The 14642-nt window shown below is 38.1% G+C and overlaps 1 protein-coding gene across 9 annotated transcripts in view; it reads left to right on the top strand.

The window, feature by feature from the left end:
• Window positions 1-14300, top strand: part of LOC129372415 (neural cell adhesion molecule L1-like protein) — a 59836-nt gene extending 45536 nt beyond the window's left edge. For 4 of the 9 annotated variants that reach the window (XM_055049720.1, XM_055049717.1, XM_055049718.1 and 1 more), the window contains 5 exons: window positions 722-898; window positions 5559-5597; window positions 7853-7984; window positions 8940-9009; window positions 13467-14300. In XM_055049720.1, the coding sequence (XP_054905695.1) occupies window positions 722-898; window positions 5559-5597; window positions 7853-7984; window positions 8940-9009; window positions 13467-13674 (626 nt within the window). In that variant the 3' untranslated portion in view covers window positions 13675-14300. Of the gene's footprint in view, window positions 1-721; window positions 899-5558; window positions 5598-6441; window positions 6555-6676; window positions 6773-7852; window positions 7985-8939; window positions 9010-9156; window positions 9227-13466 lie in introns of those variants that run through there. The other 5 variants (XM_055049722.1, XM_055049721.1, XM_055049723.1 and 2 more) reach the window with 5 other exon arrangements.
• Window positions 14301-14642: the final 342 nt, after the last annotated feature.

Genomic DNA, 14642 nt, shown 5'->3' with positions numbered 1-14642 from the left:
ATGAGTAATCTGTTGTCACCAGAAACAAGAAAAATAAGGCAGCGTTGTGCACCGCTGAAGAGTCACAAAAAGATCTGGCATGCTAAGCTCTCACCTGCCGTTCCAACATTTGCACAGTGGTGACATCACTGAGGGGGCTTTCAGAAGGATATTAGAGTGCTGCTTTCACCAGTCTGCACACACGCTTTACTTTGATGTATAATGCATGTTTAGTGATCAGCTTCACTACTGTACTTGTAATTGCAGGCCTTCTAATTTCTTTTCTGCACTTTCCCTTGTCTCTTTGTTTTGTTGCCTTTTATCTGTTCCTGTTTTTCCACATTTAAACAGTTTTCAAACATTTTACGTTACCTTTAAATGTTTTAAAAAATATAATGTTTTTGCATTTCTTCCATCTTTTTCATTGCATCTCCTCTTTATTCATTGCCACTTGTTTACATCCCCGTCCTCTTGAGCTCTCCAGTTCCACCTTTCATCTCCTTGCCTTTCGTCTTAATGTATTCCTCCTCGGCTTACCTGTCACCACTTGTATCTCCCATATTCGCTTTATGTATGATCCAGTGTGGCATCTCTTCATCTTCCTTCTCCCTCAAAAATTGACCCCCATTATAGCTATGTTCCATTACAACATGACTCACCAATGATAGTTTTTCTGGCAATGGTCCATCCCGGGCACCATGTGATCTAAACTGACCTGACATCTTTCTTGCCTCCTCTGCAGTAAATAAGACTTCGCTGGAGGTGATTGATTCCTTTGAGCTGAACATCACTTTGCCTGACGTCACTCAACACCAGATTGTGAGATCGGATAGGGGTAAACTCTTCCGCTTCTACCTCAGCGCGTGCACTCGAGCTGGTTGTGGACCCCCAGCACTGGCTGAAAATCACAGTCCCCCAGGTGAGTAGAAAAAAAATCCCTGTCAGTACTGATGTTAATGTTTGCATTTGTTTGGGTGAATGGAAACTCAGTGTTTGGGGTTTGGAGTAGAGGTGCACAAACAAATCCAGACTCCTTGAACGAAGTGGGAGGGGAAAGATACATTTTAAAATCAAAGTCTTTAAGAAATAAACATTTGAAAGGTATCACATGCTTATGGATTTCTAAACCTTATTCATCTGTAATAATTTATAAATTTTCCTAACACCGAAGAATCTGATCAACATACAAAACAATATGTGTGGCAGAGAAGGAACACTTGACACTGAACATACACTTCCCAGGGTTAAATATGGTGATGGCAGCATTTTGCTACTTTTCTTCAATGAAGACAAATCCAAGCTCAGACCAGTTTGAAATTTGTGGCAATATGTGAAAAAAATTGTTTACAATGACTCAATTTTAGATATTTTGCAAAAGAAAATAACTGTTAATTTGACTCTCCCTAGACCTGGCTCCAACACACATTTGAAAGGAAAACCTTTCATTGTTACTGTGTCCCACTGCAACTCATTTAAGACATAAAACAACCATGTTGAAGAAGGCGATTTTCTCAGATAAAACAAAAGTCTGACTTTTTTGTTCAACATGCTAAAATGTAGTGGAAAACTAACATTGGCATCACTATCTATGTGATGTAGTGATGCTTTTCTTCAATAGTGACAGTGAAACTGGTCAGTGTTTATGGGGATTGAGATGAGGCGAGGCACAGGGCAATAGTGGAAGAAAACATGTTAATGCTGTGTAAATGAAAGGTCTGCAGTTTATCAGATTTCCTCTCTATATGCACACTTGGGTTTTCTCCCGGTACTTTTTCTTCCCTTTCCACCCACAGTAGCAAAACAGTTCAGTCCTTAGAACTAGAAATTGAGATTTGGCCTTGAGGTCAAGGAAACTTTCAGAAAATTTAGCAATCGTTGTCTAAAATGATTGCAGCATTCTTTCTCCCAGCCTACACACTCCACTACCAGCCATTGAGTAAACCAGAAAAAAAAGATAAAAAGCATTTGCTTATTTTTTATTTTTTTTACCCACATCAAATAACTAAGGCTGTAATTTCCCTTTGATGAGACTTTCAGGAAAATGAGGGAGAAAAAGAAATTGTGTTTTATTTGCAGCTTTTTCTGCAGCTATACATTAGAATTGTTCCTCTTGAATCCACCGACCTGACACAAATCTTTCTTTTAATGTGGCAAACACAAATCTTTGGTGTATTTTCTATACCATAATCTCCATGCAGTGATGTAAGTGGTGTTTTTCCCTATAGCAGCTTAAAGCAAGGTTTAACTGTTCTTCAGCCAGCATCGGTTTTTGAAGGAGCGTGCTTTGGTGGTCGAAACAGAAAGAAAAGGTTCTGACTTTGAAAGTAGCTGCAATCAACAGGCTGGTTGACTTTGGATCTTACAAGCTACAAAGATAATCTCCGCACAGTGAAAGGAATGTCATGTATGTATGTAAGGAAAAAAGAATTGTCTTTGTATATGGATGAAAAAAATGTACTGATAAGAACTACGTACTATTGTGATCAACAAAGCAATTTGTTTCACTCAGTGCCTCTTTCTGCACTTAGTTCATGTCTTGTGAATCTCTTCCAAACCCATGAATAGACTCTGTTTCACAATCCTCTAGAGGCTGCAGCTAGCTAACTTAGTTTGGGCAAAATTTTCCACTATATTTTTCCTTCCACTCAATTTTCCAATAATATTTGTGTCATTGCAGCGTAGAACCTAACATTTCTTTACAGTGACATTCCCATAATTAAACCCTTATTAACTTAACGTTTTGAGTACATTCTAGTTTATTCAAATGCATGAAGGCAGGTTAAATGAAAGCCACTATGACACACTTGCATGTTATTGGTAATCATGAAATGTTGCTTCCCTCTGCACAGATAAATCCACAGGAAGCTATTTTGAATATTGTGAGTCACATGACCTGCAGGTGAATGGATTCTCTCAAGCCAATGACTGTGGTAGGCAAGAGGAGGTGTAATTTGTATAGATTTTTTCTGAATTGTGAAATGAGTAATGGTCCCTGATAAATAGAGCCGTGCAGAGTTGTCCAGACTGAGCGGAAGGATAAGGAGAAAAAGAGAGCATGAGAAAATGATAGTTAGCTATAAAGAAAACAAGGGAGAAAAAAGTATATATTTTATATTTTTGTAAATATCTGTAGATGAGACGCCTTGCTGCATTAGTAGATGTCCAGCCTGTGAGCCGCTACATGCATTGTTTGTAAATGTGGTTGCGAAGAGGCTTGATGGGAAGATGAAATACTTCTGTTTGAAAGAGTTGTCCTCAGGGTAGGTTAGTCACAATGCAGAGGAGAGATTTATGGATGCCAGTAGGATGCGTCTGGGGCTCCCTGAATCCAGGCACATAAATGGGAGGAACATGCGACACAGTTACAAAATGAATGCATATGAATGAGGGTTCTTCTTTTTAAAATTGTGTCTGTCTTTTAGTGAGAGGAGCTCCTGGATGGGCATTTCTGGCCTTATCTGAAAAATTATCTGGATATAAAAAGCAGAGGTCTTCCTTTGCAAATCTTGTGATACAAAAGGAATGTCACAAATACGAGATGAAAGTATAGAAACGTTTGCAAATACCTAGGAAACAACAACAACAAAACAGAAAAAAACAGAGAGAATTTCTAACAGCCGGTGTGGAAGAAAAAGAAAAATCTCATGAGATAAGAAATTCAGCAGGCTGCAAACAAAAAGAACAGAAAACAGAAAGCACAGAGAAGCATATGCCTGGAAAGTCACAGAAAAATAACCCGCTTCTCAACAGATAAAATAACTTGCTTCCTGGTGGGGCATTCAAACACAGCAGTTTTCACAAATAAAAATGTAGGACATTAAATCTAAAAGTTAAGATGCAGCTGCATTAGTCAGGGCCTGATTTCCCCTTCACATTAATCAGCACATGATTCATGTGTCAGTGTGAAAAACAGCAGTGTTTTATTAAAATGGAAGATCAGATTGAGGATATATTTATGCTTGACAGTCCAATTCATAAGACAAGTGACGACATAACAAATATTTAAAAAAAAAATTAACAGGAAAGATGCAGATGTGCTAATTCTTTTTCCTCACCAATATCAGTGATATAAAGTATCTGTGGCATGAATGGCATCCTGGATGAGCCCTTGCTTCTGTAAGGGGATATTTTTCTCTCTGTTCTTCCGTCTCATCCGCAAGGAAACAGATTTTATGGTGAGAAAAGCATTTTTAAAAGCTTTGTTTATGGTGTAGACTGGCTGCCCAGAGATTGTTATGTAAGACGATGCTCAGGTCACACTTTTGCCTCCTGAGATAAAAAACTACATTGTGTTGCCATTTTTATACATCTTTTTCACATTTGTATAGTTTTGTCTTGACTGTTCCCATTAAATTTTAATATTTAAACTCACATATTTATATACATCTTTTGAATTTTGATGCAGTTTTTAACAATGTTATTACCACCTAGTTGTTTTAACAGAGCTATTAAAATGTTTTCTTTATCCCTATGCCTAAATGAAAGAAAGAAGTATTATTTCCAAAACATCCTGGAGAGTTCAACAAGACTAAAAGGTGACTCTTTTAGTCCTGTTATTTCAAACTGAATAAACTGCAAGCCATATCTTAAAAATTCAGTATTTGCAGATCGTTTCACTCTAAATATTTAACATTTGTAACCAGAGAGTTAAATGTGACTGAAATTACCATTTTATTTATTTCACCGGATCATAAATGAAACAAACTTTAATGTCATTAGCATCCTGCTGTGTCCGTTACCATTTTCGTACAATGTGTACACCACAGGAGCGCTCCCATTTAAATAGTTCACCATCCAAGTTGGCCCCAAATTATTAATTTGCCTGGAAAATCAAGGTTTAAAATAAACTTTTATTTGTCATTGAAGTGTTTTCTTTGATTGGAAATGATGATAAGATTTTGACTGGTCCAGTGGCTTTGCAGGCTTCCAACTGCCTGTCTCATCACATAACATAAAGCAGCAATTGTAAGAACGTTTCAACTGCTTTAAGATCTTTAGCAGTAATTTAAGTTGCTCCATGATGTCACGGGACTTTTTAAAAGATGGCAAAGTTAAAGCCACACTTTGCTTTATGTCAATGCTGATGTCTGAATATGGAAACTATCTGTAATTATCTGATGACTTTGACATTGCAATAAGCATTATGTTCTATGAAAGATAAAGTATTTTGTCAACCAAACAAAAAAAGGTCCTCCACAGTTGATGGACTTTTGGATAAAAGCGAGAGTCTTTAAAAGAATCAAAGATATCACAGATCTCATTAAAAAGCTAAAATTTAATGTAGTTTTATTAAGAGGTTAAAATGAAAGCCTGGTGAAATTTTCAAGAAATTATTGTTAATAATTAGCTTTACCACTTTATTTTGATTTGAGCTGCTATCGTCTATTAATTTCTACTTTAAGTCTGTCTTCCCACAAGTCACTAAAACACAGATTGCCCCTGCTGGTGTTTGTAAGAATGCTTTGTTCCTACAGCTGTGTCAGACTGTGTGGCTGAGCCAGCCTGCTCTGAAAACCTTGAAGCCAGCTTTCTGCTTTCTGCAGTATTCTGCTGTATTAATTTTTTTTTTTTCCCCTAAGATTTTTCCTTTGCTCCAGCTGTGGTTCCTGTTCTGAACAGTATGTACCACCGCCTGCAGCTGATGTAGCTAGTCCACATAGACATATGCTGGTATAGAGATAGACCAGGTTGTAGGCGTGCTGTTCTTGTAGTGTAGAGCCGGTCATAGCCTGAGCAACAGTTTGTCCTTTAAGGCTGTACTAATAAAATCTCAGAGGTGAACTCCTGTTTCTAACTGTTCAGAAAAAAAGCAACACAAAGGTTAGGGACCAGCAGTAATAGTTGTGACTTAGCATAATATAAGAGATCCTGATTTAGTGATCAGACTTTGCTGTAGTCGCTGCCTAAAAGCGTGACTTAACACAGGTGTCCCACTTGTTCTGACAACTCTGACTTAATATAGTTTCTAGTGCTCCCTTGTTCAGTGTGCTGTCTCGCAGTATTGCAGTAGAGATTTGAGGCTTCACTTTCATTGCAGTGATCTACTGTGAACAATTTTACTCGTTTTCTGATAGTCAGGAAACGTGAGCGCTCCCATCGATGTTCATATGATCACATTTTTGATAGACAGAGTAATTTCAACCCAATCTCATATCTGTCCTTGGTGAGCGGTGTCAGGAAATGTCGGTTTTGCGTAATGCAGGGTGAAGACCAGATGCGATGCACTCTTCTTATCTGTAAATCTGCTCTTCATGAGTGTAAAACCATTGTTTCTCAATTACGTTTGAGGGCTAGACTTAGCTTTTGAACTGTCTTCTTGAAGGGTTTCTGCGAGATGTGCTGGTTTCAAGCTATGGGGGATCCTGTTTTCTTCCACTAATCCTCTTTTCCTGCCATCTCTCCCCTTTTCTATGCGCCTGTCTCGTTTCCATCCCTCCTCCTGTTTCTTCTCTGCTTTATCAGTTTCGGCGCTGTTCAACATAAGCTCTTACGTGAGTGACACCTTTGCCAAAATCAGCTGGTCTGCTCGAGAGAAGCAGGGCGTCTCGCAGCTTTATTTGGCTGTGTGAATAACTGTAAGCTACTTTTCCTGTCCCAGCCTTTGGTAAACATTGATAGAAGGCTTATGGCATATCATATGTAGGTATACTCAGCGACTAAATATATGTACATGTTTTGACTTTACTCCTTTCCATAGCTATTTCCAAATGTGTCTAGATATATTCAAATTAAGGCGGAGTCATTGTTGACAAAGACTTCCACCCAGGAAGGCATTAAAGAACAAGTGACAAAGGTGAGGGGAGGAATACAAAGAAGCATTATGAGCCTCATTCACAAAACATTTCTCATCGAGACTCAGCTGCAAATCACAGCCGTACATGTTTATTTCTCTGCATGTATACATTACACAAAACACCTTCTACAAGTTAAAACAGAAGAAGATTTGACTACTAGAGACACAAATAATGAGGTGACCACCTCCTTCCTGACTTAGATAGTATTAGCTATCTAATTCAAACATGATGATAGTTTATAAAATTATCTTCCTGAAATACTGATTGTTTTAAGCTGCTAGAAGTCTGCTTTGGTCTTTGAGCTGCTAACGGTTAGCCTAATCCGCTGATCAATTAAGCTGTATTTCTTCTAAGAGAGTTTAGATATTATTCACTTGTCATGTTTCAACAAAATATCTTAAAAAAAAGTTAAACTCTCCACTTAAGGTGAAAACACGCCGAGGAAATCGTCTGCAATCGGAAACTTATCAATTCTTGTGATTTGCATATAAGAAATCACTAGGCTGTTATAGTTAGTGGTGCTCAGTTTCCACATGTTTAGCATATTTTATGATAAAAGGTCATCTTTTCTCTAGTTGCATTTCACTCCACATTTCCTGTGGTTCTGTGATCGCTGCTTCATTTATGAAAGCTCACATATCCAAAGGGTATCGGTGGATTGGTGGAAGATGCATAAATAAGCACAGGCAGATTAAAGAGGAGTATTTTGCAGCTGTATGAACTGCTCAGTTAAAAAAAAAAAGTTTAGTTAAAAAAAAGTTGCTGCCATTTACGTGCGTTCTGCACTTGAAAGACAAACTGACTCTGCTGCTCATTGACTCCAGTGAATGTAATGCGCTGGTTGATTTTGTTCAGGCATATGTGTTTGTTTGGACTTTTTACTGTTTAATATTCTATCAGAAGTGACAGCATAATATAGAGGAAGGGAATGTGAGTTTAATGCAGTGTGAAAGTATCCTCGCAAACCCAAGTGAGCCATGCTTGTGCTTAAAGACAAAGTTGTTTGAGAATTATTCAGACAAATCAATGTGATTGAAAGATTGTTGATCTCTGTGTCTCTTTGCTCTTTTTGCTCGCAGAAAAAGTCGGGGCAGAAGCCAGCACTTCAACTCAGCGCTGGTTCATCGGGACTCTGTGCGCAGTGGCATTGCTCACGCTTCTGGCAGTGATGGTGTGCTTTGTGATGAAAAACAAGGGAGGCAAATATGCAGGTATGCAGCCATGCTGGATTTAAAGGTATCTAGCAAGGCTAACTGAACAAAGTCAGTTAGCCTTGACCAGAAAGGCATCCCCTCATCATTTTGCTCAGGAAAGTACATCAAAAATTCTGCAGAAAGAAAACAATATATATAAATAAATAAAAAATCAAGAGATTTTAATACTTTTACAAGGCACTGTTAGTGCATCACCCTTAGGCTCAGCAGTTCCAAGCCCAGGATCATCTAAATGCATCTGCTGTAGTTTAGTTGTAAATTGAACACTGGAAGTTTGCATGATCCTTGTTAGTTCTGCTCGACAAAAATGATTGCATTTTTTGTCCAGCATGGGAAGTGAGAATGAGAAGTCTTTGTTCCCCTGCTCCTTACCCCTCACCTATGCAATCTTCTGTGGCTCTTTCCTTGTACCCTTTTTCCTGCTCTGTATCAAAGCCAGTTTCCATCTCACAGCGTTTTGTCCCTATAAACTGTCTCTTTCACATTCCAACCTCCGTTCCCTACTTCTTCCCCACTATCGCGACTATGCTTCTTTGCCTGAAGTAGTGTTTGACAAGAAGCACTGAATATTTCATCAGCTTCGTTGGATTGCCCCTTTGTCCATCTAGCTCTTTTCACAAAAATCCCTTCTTTTGTCTGCCTCAAAAGCAACTGTTATTTTCGGTTTACACAAGGGGCAGACAACACGTGGCGCACACATGCTAAAGAGTTGCTCTACATGTTGACTTGATGTAACGTGGACACGTGTCAATAGATCAGTGAACAGTTAAAAACATGTTTGGTCTGACTCCAAGTGTAACTCAAAGTACTACATTTATTTTGTTTTTAAAAATGCACCATGTTCTGCATACATTTTAGAGTATCTTGTATGTGTGTCGCACTAATTATGAACACCATTCATTCCAATTATAAAAGTGAAACAGCAACTGTCTGTCTTCCTTTCGTCTTTCAGTAAAAGAGAAGGAAGACCTCTTTCCTGATGCGGAGTCACAGCCAATGAATGACGATGCCTATGAATACAGGTGAGCTGCATGAAGTTAATTAATCTCATTGACGTTGCTTTATGCTCTGGCAACAGTTGGCAGCTTTAAATAACCTCAACTGTGAATATGATAAAGAAGTTGTCACAAATTACAGATATGCTCTTTTCCTATTTCCCGTCCTAAAAGCAAATCTCGCACTCATGACGTTTACCAGGATCAACCTGAAAGCCAGTGCACTCATCATTTAATGGGCTAGGTAATCACAAAGTGTGCTTAAGAGTAGTGGATGACCCTAAGCTTAAGCTTTGTTCCCTTTTAGCTGGATTTATGTGTTTTCACTCAGTAGTTAGATTTGGCTTGTGTGTGTGTTCATGCTTTTCAGACCTCGTGTCCCCGTGTTATGCTTGTAGGCTATTTTAATGTTAGTGTGTGTGTGTGTGCGTGTGTGTGTGTGTGTGTGCGCGTGCGTGGATGGGTGTGTATATTTGGCATTTTTTCGAGGCTCTTAGTGATAGCATATGTATAGAAACACATACTTTCCTTTTTCTTTTTTTTCCCCCTCATAACATGAACAATTTCAACTAAACAGGTAAAAACAGCTAAATTAATCAGACATAAAACAAAAGCACCATGTCATAAAGTTCAGCCATGTGGGATTGATTCCCTATCAGTTTCCATATCTTGATAAATCCCTCATTGTCATCCTGTTAGTTTTTCCAATTAGTTAATTCTTAAACGCTCCTTGTACCGGTGACTCAACATGGGGGCATATTTTACATTTTTAAATGAGCTTACAGATGTGCAGCTGTCCTTAAACAATTAGTCAAGTTGTTTCCGCTGCTGGTGTATGAAAAATGTATGTAATTTGACAGAAACTGATTTTTCTTAAATAGATGAAGCTCATTTAAAACTCTTTTTTTTTTGTTGAAAAAATTACTGCGAGAATTAATGCATTGCAAACCAGATCTGTTTGATCAGAAGGTATAAAAAGGGGTAATAACTCCACATTTCTATTAGAGAATATGAAAACTTTCAATATAGTTTTTGAACAGGATGGCATTAACTTCTAATCACAGAATAGCTTAAGAAAAGATGCAGTCAAGCTCAAATGCATCCATGCCACTGACATGGATAGATGTTTGCTTATGAAATGAGAAATACATTTCTCAAAAGATGACAAAACTGTGTAAAAGAAGTGTCTGTCTGTCTGTTCAGTACATCCCTTATGAAAATATTTAAAAACACATTTAACTCGGTATCTGGCTAATTGACACTGATTTAGTGTCAGTCAGAGCAACAATTGCCTCACTTCCAGAAAAAAAACTCGGTTGGTCAAAATGCTTTGTGTATCACATTTAATCTGCCATCATGTGACAAGAATTATTGATTTAATGGATAAAATTTGCCTATTTTTTATTTTGCCGATGAGTCTTGGCTCTCAGTTAGAAGCAATACATTTTCAATTCTGTGGTCTGCAAATGTGTTTCTAATAAAAGCGAGTTTGTGTCAACTCTCAAAACCCCCTGAGTGCAAATTAGCACATGCACCTGCAAATCCTGATTGGAAGCAGAGCAAATTAATAACAGAAACTTATGGAGAATCATCTGAAATGAGTCTGACTTCTTAATCACTTCCCTATTGTGCTCAAAACCCAGATGTTAGCAGACACTAATATGATTATGACTGATTTTTCATAGCTTTTTTTTTTTTAGCTCACACTCATGTTCACAGTAACATTCATGAGAAGTTTTTCAGAATATGACTAAATTTACCTGATTCAAAGTCAATAGATCAACATAAATTACCGAGTGCCTTACTAAATAAATATATACTGAAATGAGATCACACTTTAAACTTGCATTAATAAATTTGCGTTAAGCGATTTTAAATGCAAAAACAATAATAATTACAGTGGCTTGTATGTTTGATGCAGTCAAGGGTCATTTTTTTAAATTTACACACACAAACTATTTTTACAAAGTAGATGACTTTTGATTCCAGTTTGTTCCAGTGAATATCACTCAGTGCGACTGTCCATCACACTGTACAGATTTTTATTTGAAAAAGATCTTTAAAACTGTTTATCTCATGTTATGTCGGCCAATGACATGAAATCCAAATAAATAAAAAATTGTGGTGGCAACGTGACAAAATGTGAAAAGGTTTCATATCAATTCTTTGTCTGAAGAAGCGTCTCTCGAAGTGCATGAAAACGAGCCTCTTCACGCACAACACACAAAAGAAGCCGCAGCATTTTTTAGTGACTGTGTTCAGATTTTTGTCTCCAACAAACTGCTTAGAATGCTCCTCATGGTTGGTTTCATGAGGCTGTTTGCAGTCCCGTCCCCCCAGAGTGCCCTTAGCTTTTCTGTGATGTTGTTTGGCTGCCTTCAGAGCTAGTTTCAGGGCTCTCGTATGCCCTTTGAATCTCTGATGGCAATGGACCACCCACTGGTATCCCATGTGTCTGGAGAGCTGACAAGTGGTAATTATGCTTCTGATGCTTTCTCTTTTGAGACCGCCATCTACGCCTTTTGCCCCTCCGTCCTCTGCGAGAACAGCAGGTGTCATGGTTGCGCCAGGTTATTCTACTCATATTTTTTTTTTTTTAACTTCTCCTTTGAATAAATATTTTTCTACTTAATGTGCAATTAGGAGGAAAGAAAAAAAGTAGTAGTAGCGTATAAATGTTTTTCCATATACAACTTTAATCAAAAAAATTTAAAGACAAAGAAAATGCATCTGAACGTCTCCATGAATCCAAATTGGGTCGATATTTATCGCAAGCAAGACATAAAGGATTACTTTATGTCTGGCGATGTTAATCTGGTGCCTCCCTTTCTGCTGTTTGTGAAACAACTTTTTGTCCTGAAACAGGAGCAGGATACACCAAATAGAGGCTCTGAGTAAGCTGGGGCTCAACTGCTCTCAGCCCCATTTTATCGCAGTATTCAAAGTCACTGTGGGCGGGCGGCTGCGGCAGTGGCATTTCTTCGCTCTTAGATAACAGCCACTTATCTTCAGCGCTCTGGAGACGTCAGAGAAAGAAGGTTCGATAAGGAAAAGCCTGGGAAAAAGAAGGTTGTAATGTGGACCTTATGTGGCTTGCATCATAAACGGCTTCGCAAAGTGGCCGAGATAAGATTGGTTATTAAAAGTCCCTGTGAAGGAGACTCGAAGTATAATCTTTGTCTTCAGCTCGGCTCTTGTGCTTGAATCCCCGCTCGCAATTTTGTGCTTCTCTTCGACTCAGGTGTCAAGCATAATATGCTTCAGTAAGCACTATCATGTATGAAACACCGGAGTTTTTGTGAGCGTCAGGGCTTTGTGTTGTGAATACAAAATCAACGTGGACGAGAGGTGTTACTAAAATTGATAGTTTAGGCAAAGAAGGAAGAATGTCAGTGTTTTGAGGTGACCCTGTGTTTTAAAGACAGACACCTGCGCATTGGCCACTCGTCCTGCGTTAAATTGGCATCTAATCTCCTCGGTTTGCTCACAAGCCCCCGGGAATACCAGGAATGACAGGCTGTTTGTCTGGGATTGCATACGCACCACTTCTTCTCCCCCCCGCCCCTTCTGTCTTCCACCAACTCAGCCGTCTTCTCCTCCACCACAGACACAAACCTTCCACTTGGCATCTTTCTCACTGCAGTCTGGCAATTTCCATCGCTGTCTCTAAAGAGATTTGAAATTGCCTTTGGTCTTGGAGCTTTGGCAATTAGCAATTAGTGAAGTGATTGTAGAACGCTCTCCCTGCCCCCCTGCATGCTTTACTTCCTGCTGTGCGTCTTCCTCCGCTTTCTGCATGTAGTTATATACTGTGTTTTGTTGTTCGTTCGTGGGCTGGTGTGGCTTCGCATTCGGTGCTGCTAATGCAAACTGTTTTCTTGGGTTTCTTCATCTAGGTTCCATATTTAATGGAAACCCATTGTAGAGATGTGTGAAAAGGCTTAACATAAGTTTGATGTGGCATAATCTGACATTGAATCATTTTCTTATTCAACTTTATTCTGAATACATTCGTTCAGCGCTTTAAAAGTTTTTAACCAAAATCATCATTGACACACAGATGATTTTGTATTGCTGACAATACTTTAGCTTTTTCTTTTCTTTTTTTCTTTTGTTGGGAGTTCTTAGTTAGGCCACTTTTATGCAAGATTATTTGCAATTTTTTTGCAAATAAAAAAATTGCAAAAAAAAAGATTTGCAAATAAAAAATTTTCAAATAAATGCACATTTAAATTTAATTTTAATTTAAATGGATTTACATTAAAAGACATTATTGTCAGAAAAGATTAATTTATTCTAAGAACTTTTGTTTTTCCAATTTTTAGCAAAGGTACCAATAAATGAGAAGAGTTTTAAGAGTGCCTAATATTATGTCAAAAACAGATGTAGAATTTATTTTTATCATTGTACCCTTGATTTGAGATGTTCTGGCTTTTTCAACGCGACTCTGACCCGAACCCGCCTTCTTTTGTCACTGATGACAGTGGCAGCGATGAAAAACGCCTGAAGAGTCCGATCTGGGGTTTCACAGACGACACGGGTGAGGACAGAATCAGCAGAGACAGCTTGGTCGATTACGCCGATGGAGACGGAGAATTCAGCGAGGACGGCTCATTTATCGGAGAATATGCCGGACCCAGGCACCGGGATTCCGTCAGTGAGCCCAGCAGACCCAGCAGTGCCACTGCATAAAGCCAGCATCCACCCTCAAACAGCCTCCGTCAGTTCCTGTGACAAAAACATTTTCATTTCTGCTCGTACTACTTTAAACCCAGTCTGATTGACACAACATGGTAAAATAAATTATACTCAGGTATTAACTGTTTTACTGTTGGGAGAGTTTTTGTCCATGTTTTGTTTTAAAGAAAGTGGATATTTCTAGTGTAAACATTGGTGTGATGTCACATCTGACTATGTACATATTGTAAAAGGACAAAATATGAGCTATATTATATTAGAGTTGTTTAATTTTGACATTGACAATATTGCTTTTATGCCAACTGGCCTATATTAAGCACATTTTTTTACAACTTTATACTGTCTTGGAAAAACAAGGGTCATAAAAGGTTTTCAGTAAAGTAAAAGAAAATAAATAAAAATGTTTTTTGTATTTTTATACATATGCATTATATTGCCTCAAATGCTCTTCTTTCTCTTCCTTTTCATTCCTTTTCTTTGTCCTTTCTGAACATTTGAAAGTTGATTTTTAATATGCACGATGCACAATTTTCTACATTCCGAATATTGCATTCTTAACAAACAGGACGCAGAAATATGAAGAAAATGTGAACTCAAAAATAAAGGTATGTCTAAAAGCCTCCAAAGCTTTTTTTTTTCAATTTCATTATATCAGCTTGGGACAAAAAGATAAACCAGCCACATTACTGAGTACACATTTCTTGCTGCGGGTTGCACCTCCTCTGTCGTCAAGATGAACTTACTTCGTATTTGTTTATATTCAACAAAGTTTCAAAACTTTGGGGATCATACTGACTGATAAAACTGTTTTATAAATCTCTTATTGTCCAGGTTTGGTAAAATTGAGCTTACTTTTGTCTGTAGGTTTCTACTGTCATTGACCACCTGCTTTGAAATTCCACTTGACCATTCACACAATGTATTTTCAATAGCTCAGCTGTTTGCAATAAGAGGCTATTGGA

Source organism: Poeciliopsis prolifica, unplaced genomic scaffold (genome assembly GCF_027474105.1).
Source record: "Poeciliopsis prolifica strain line A6 unplaced genomic scaffold, Auburn_PproV2 SCAFFOLD029, whole genome shotgun sequence".
NCBI classification, from domain to species: domain Eukaryota; kingdom Metazoa; phylum Chordata; class Actinopteri; order Cyprinodontiformes; family Poeciliidae; genus Poeciliopsis; species Poeciliopsis prolifica.
The sequence above is the reverse complement of the archived record's forward strand: the minus strand, read 5'-3'. Positions and strand labels throughout refer to the sequence as shown.